Source organism: Corvus moneduloides, chromosome 17 (genome assembly GCF_009650955.1).
Source record: "Corvus moneduloides isolate bCorMon1 chromosome 17, bCorMon1.pri, whole genome shotgun sequence".
Classification (NCBI taxonomy): Eukaryota; Metazoa; Chordata; class Aves; order Passeriformes; family Corvidae; genus Corvus; species Corvus moneduloides.
In genome coordinates this window covers 10,890,989-10,896,988 of record NC_045492.1, presented here as the reverse complement: position 1 = coordinate 10,896,988, position 6,000 = coordinate 10,890,989, and the positions used below count along the sequence as shown (strand labels likewise).

The window sequence follows — 6,000 nt, the reverse complement described above, 5'->3', positions numbered from 1 at the left end:
GAGGCTCCCGCGGGCCGCGGAGCTCGGCACGGCGCGGAGCTCAGAAGCGGCGGCGGCGACACCGCCGAACCCCTTTCCTCCATCACCATCACCACCACCATCACCACCATCACCACCACCATCACCACCATCACCACCACCTTCCTCCCCCCCGCCCCGCTCCCCTCCCGCGGGGGGCGGTGCCTGTCGCTTTAAGCGGCGCGTGCCCGCGCGCGCGGGGCGGGGCGTGGCGGCGGCGCGCGGCGGGCGCTTCACCTGCAGCCCGGAGCGGGCAGCGAGCGGCGGGCGCGGGGCGGCTGCGGGACCCGGCCCGACTGCGGGACCCGGCCCGACTGCGGGACCCGGCCCGACTGCGCACCGCACCGCACCGCACCGCACCGCACCGCCCGCCGGGGACATGACGGCCGGCCCGAGCCGCCGACTGCTGCTGCTGCTCTTCCTTCCCGTCTGGGGCTCGGCGGCGGTAAGTGGGGCGCCCCGGGGAAGCGGGCGAGGAGCATCCCCGCCGCGGCTCCTACGCGCTCGCCGCGGCAACTTCGCGGTCGAGTGTGAGGATGGTGGTGGCTGCGCGCAGCTCCTGCCGCTGCTCCGCCGTTTCGGCCCCTTTTTAAATTCTAAATCGCCGCTGTGCAGTTTTAAATTGTTGGTTTTTTGAGCCGGGACTCAGGTGCCGCCGCGGTACCGGCACAAGTTGCCCTCCGCGCTGCGCCTCGCCGCAGAAACTTCGGGGGCAGCGGCGCGTCCCGGCGCGGAGCCGCTCCGAGCCCCGCGGTGCCCCCGCGGCCGCGCTGCGCTCCCCGCCGAGCCCCGCGGAGCCTGCGCCGCGCTGCAGCCCGTAACTTTTTATTTTGACAAGCCCCTAGACCCACCGAGCGGACCCGGATCGTGCTGGGGGGTGATGCTCTGAAAAGTTCGCGATTTTTAGGGTTTTATTCACACGCCGCCTGAAATTGAGAGGTTTCTGTAGAACATCAACAAGCGCCTGAACGCGTGGCTGCAGTGTTACAGAGCGAGCCGGGTGGCTGCTGGGTTTCGGGCTGGGCTGGCTGCAGGAACAAGAGCCGCTTATTCCTCTGCCTCAATCCCCCGGTGCCAAGTTGAATCTGTGAGGATGTCCCGAGCCCTGGGGAGGCTGGTGGGTGCGCAGGACTAGCCCCGATGCGCTCTCGTCTAGCGAGCACCGCTCTAATAATGGGGCGATCTCAGATTCAAAGCCCGCTATCCTCGGTGAGACCCTTTGAAATGTTTCCTAATGGCAACATCTTGCCCGCCGCGGTCAGAGTCTAACAGAGCCGCCGCTTCCTTGCGCTTCCCATGCAGTAGCTGGCATCCGTCTCCCGAGCGTGATTTTAAGCCGAGTGCATTGGCTTGTGTTCTGCTTACTAAGCTCATCCGAAAGGACCCTTCTCTCCGCTTCCCTTCCGTCTGTCTAATGCAGCGCTGTCTGTGTGCAGGAGTGTTTCGGGGGCCCCAGGGGGGCTGCGATGCTCCCCCGGGGAGGCAGGTGCACGCCTGGAGTTGCACTTTGCCGGGGAAGCGCCGCTCCCGGTCCCCCGGCTTCAGTCGGCGCTGCTGGGTCTGGAGGCGTCGGAGGTGCCGCCAGCATCGCTAAGCGATGCTCTGGCTGGCTCTGCCGACAGCCCGGGCGCGTTAGAAATCCCCTGCCACCAGCACTTGTTAGTGCGTAAATCACCTGGCACTCGCTAGGCATAAATCACGGGCTTGTGTGCTGTCAGCGAGTTCCTTTGGAGCTGGGGTCTGGGACCTTCCCTGCCGGGGAATCCCAAGGAACCTCGGCTGTTGTGACTGGACTGCCCTGTCCCTGTGGCGGGGGCTGGATCCTCTGCACAGTCCAAAGTTGCAGCTGAGTGTTTAGTTGGCTGCTTCCCTCTGGGTGCTGGCACGTTGTGCGCGAGACTGTGCATGGTTACGTTTTTAATTGGGATCCCCTCCATCCCCGCCCACTGCCGGGGCAAGTGCAGAGCCTGGAGGGTCCCAGAGGCAGCAGCAGGCAGAGCCTGGGATGCTGCTGCAGGGTGAAGGGGAAGGAAGGGTGTCCTCACCGGGTCGCAGGCTCCTGTGTTTCTCCCTCTCCCATCCTGGGGTCTGCCCAGTTTCTCAGTAGCAAACCTCAGTGATTTGGATGTTGCAACATCAGGCCTTTGCGTGTCTCCAGTTCGAGCACAGCGCCTTGATGAATTGCTGCTCTTTGTTTCCTCGCCTATTCTGACAGTGCCCAGTATTCCAGCCTTCCTACAAACAATGCTCTCTTGTAGTCAGGCAACTATTGCTGGCCCATTTTATTTTTTGCAGCTACAGTATGGATCCCCTCCAACAGATAGGCACTCTAACACAAGCAACTTCTACTTGCACACTGCTTTACTGTTCAGGTTTGCTCATGCCTAAACACTTCATCATTGGGTGCAAAACGTTTTCCCAAATGACAAAAGTCATGGTGTGCATTTTCCTTGTTTTGTTTTTGCAGGCACACAATGGGGATCTTACAGTTAGACCCACATGCAAGCCTGGCTTCTCAGAACAAGACTACACAGCATTCATCTCCCAGAACATCAATGAAGGGCAGAAGTTACTCAAAGGTAAGTGGAATAAAAAGCTTAATAGCTTCTGCAATAACTGTATTTTCAGGAGGTGAAAGGAGGCTTAAAGATGCTGGTTTTGATGGTGAAATTGTCTGCAGAATTATGTTTGTAGGAGGATGAAACACTAAGTGGTTTACCTGAGCACAGTTTTGAATACAGATGAATCATTCCAAGTCCGCGTGCTGTCTGCTTCAGGTGGATTGTTTGTTATACTATGCGAGGTCATCACTTCACTCTTGAGTCTCCCACTCCCACCCTGTCTGAAGGAACTCTGCATCTGATATTTTAGAAAGTATTTTTATGTATGAAATTCAAAGATCCCTAAATTATCTCTGCTTTGAAATGGATGATAAAGCAGACGTTGTTGTTGGAAATGTGGTAAACAAGCCTACAGACATTCTGTTCACAAATGTGGCATTCATTTTCATTACTGCCCCACTGACAACATGAAAACACAGGCAAAAAGAAACTACCAATTAGCTTTATAGTAATTGCAGGATTATAACCACTTTTGTGATTGTAAACTCTAAGATGTCTTCGTAATCCAAATAACAATAGATTATCCTGTGTATTGATCTGTCTCCCTTTCAAGTTAAAAATAATTAAACTTTATATTTGCATGATACAGAAAAATATTTTATTCCAAGAGCGTTTTTGAAGATCAGAATCCCCTCCCAGCACCCCAGGAAGTTGGGAGCACATCAGGACTTGGTGCTCCTCTCCAGGCTTTATAAACCCTTTGCAGTGTTTTCCTGAGCACATTTTGCTCACATGCATGTGTCTCTGCCAGAAAGCTGGGATTTCTGTCTTCCTCCAGAGCAAACACCTGCTCCTTTACTTTGATTTTTCTCAGAAGAGAGGGAGAGTTGTCAGTGCTCTCTCTGGCTTCAGCAGAATCCAGGACTGGACATTTTTGCTCTGCATGAGCTGGCAATCACTTTTGTTTCTGTGCCCAGTTGTCTTAGTGTTGCTGTTCAGGAATTCTCTTGACTGGCCTGGCATTAATTAGTAGACCTTGGGGAGTTTATTTTTAGTTTGAAGGGTAACCACAGAGGGAATTGAGATGGACAAGCCCAAGAATATGCAACTCTAAAGAGACCAAACAGCAGTAGTTCACACACTTTGTAGCAATTTTTCCCAAACGTGAAGGCGGCCTTGCAGGCCAGTCTGGAAACTGAGTAGATTTCATGCTCTTTTAGCTTTGCAAATTACTTGATAAAACAATGTTCTCTGAGTACTGTAGAAAGCCATGTCATAAATACCTTTGCTCAGAAGAGCGTTTTTCAAGTTTAGTGCTTGATATATTGTGCTGTGTTTATGGAGGTGGACAGCAGGGATGGAGCAGAAGGGTCTGTTTCGAGGCATTAGATGGCTGGGACTTTAAAAACAGCACACTGGCTGTCATTTCATTTCTGGTTTAACTGATAATTTTTAAATATGAAATTATATTTACACAGGCTGTCAAGTTGATTTGAATGAAAATATATTTCTATTTGATTTTATCCTTTAGGGACCAGTTGTAGTTCTACATTAGTCATGGCAAACCTGCCTCTGATTTAGGGCTGAACTCACCCTGGGGACATTATGTATCCATGCCCCACTTGTAAGATTCATGTCCTGGTAACATTGTCACAAGTTCTATGATTTATAAGCATTTTCTCAACAAAAGGAGGAAGAAAAAAGTGCAAGCACTGTGTTTGCTAATAAGCAAACTATCATCTTTGCACCTTTTAATCTACAGTCAAATACATGCTGTTGTTTATCATAGGAAGCAAATATATGTAATTAATTTATACAATAATGGGCGAGAAAATTCTTCTTCATGCTTGTGTTGTTCTTTATATATACTCTAGCATGTAAAATTGGTAGTTTTCCAGTTTAGATTTAATTTTACTTCCTAGCACTTGATGTGTCTGAAGCATAAAATGTTTATCTCTTTCTTCCATCTGGGTGAAGTATTGTACAATAGTTCAGACCAAAAATGGGTTCAGATTGCTTACATTATCATGTTTGATAGATTGACATATGTACTATTTCACACCATCTTACCACGCAAAGCTTTGCTGCCAGCTACCACCATCTTATTCATCAGCATTCAGTAATTCATCTGCAGGCCAAATGGGACTGTTTGCCTGAGCAAAAAAAAAAAAAAAGAAAAAAAAAATGTAGGCAGGAATTCACCTGTCAGTGCTTTCATGGAATTTGGGGGGCGGAAAAAGCGTGCGTGTAGCTGGGATGGCTCTTGGGGGATTTCATGGAGCAAACGTGAGATTTTTATGGATAATGCTCACCTTGTCCTTAGAAGGAGAGGTGGGCAGTCCTGGGCCAGTTTATACCTAAAGGTTTGTCCGTCAGAAATCAGGGAGCATGGAGACCTCAGCATGGTGGTGAAATTCCTCCACACGGGGAAGTTTGGATGTTCCATGGCTCAGGATGAGCTGCATGGCAATAAACTCAGCATTTCCCCTTTAAGCTTTGCAACATCCAGCTCTCAAATGTATGCACTGTTATGAATGCATCAAAATGAAAGTGTTTATAGTATTCTAGGTTTGAATCAAGTTAAACAGATAATGACTGCTTATAATTGGTTTATTCCAATGGAAATAGCTTAGCCTTAATTTGACAACAAGAGCTTTTACAGAGTCATTGTTTTATTATAAGTATGCCGTAAGCTATTAGCTACTACTTTGTGGTTCATCTTATTTGCCTGAGTCAGCTCTCTAACATGCTCAAAAACATACAGATTCTAGCAGGAGCTATTTGTTACACAGTAATTAACTTGTTTATGATAAATGGATGGGAGAAATGTCACGGCATTTTGTTTTATGTATAAATGAAAAGCATCTGCATTCTAAAAATTTCATGTTAGACTTAAAATAGTTTTCCCCAGTCGTGCCACAAATACCACACACTGCACATCACTGCCAACACTGTGGCCTGATGATGGGGTGTGAGCTGAGGTGATTTGTGGAGCCATTGCCTTCCTTAGAAATGCCATCACTGCATCTCTTAATGAAAGTTACTGGGGTGTAATCTGTTCTACTTTTTTTGTCTTTGTTTTTGTTTGCAGGATAATAAACTTAGTCTTGATCACTGATGCATGATAATGTTTAAGATATGTTCACTAAGAATTTTCTTCTTTAGCCTAAGGGAAAGATCTCCATGTCTGCAGTATGGCAGAGGACGATTGAGGCACAGGGATCTTCTCCTCTTTGTTAATTATTCATTTTAACTGATGGTGGTGAGAACATTGGTCCTGAGGGGTGGGGAGCAGGGGCATGTAGGGCTGCACTTCAGTTCAGCAGTGTCCCAGGGGATCTGATTCCTGATGTGAACTCAGTGCTTGGGAGTGATGATCACCAGTGGCCTCTTGGGGAAGGAGGGAAAGAAGGAGTAGGAT

General features: G+C 49.3%; 1 protein-coding gene across 2 annotated transcripts in view; it reads left to right on the top strand.

The window, feature by feature from the left end:
- The first annotated feature begins 304 nt into the window (after nt 1-304).
- The window catches only part of CDH4 (cadherin 4), a 424,678-nt gene continuing 418,982 nt past the window's right edge, over nt 305-6,000 (top strand). The window contains exons 1-2 of one of the 2 annotated variants that reach the window (XM_032126957.1): nt 305-463; nt 2,486-2,597. In XM_032126957.1, the coding sequence (XP_031982848.1) occupies nt 398-463; nt 2,486-2,597 (178 nt within the window). In that variant the 5' untranslated portion in view covers nt 305-397. Of the gene's footprint in view, nt 464-2,373; nt 2,391-2,485; nt 2,598-6,000 lie in introns of those variants that run through there. The other variant, XM_032126958.1, reaches the window with a different exon arrangement.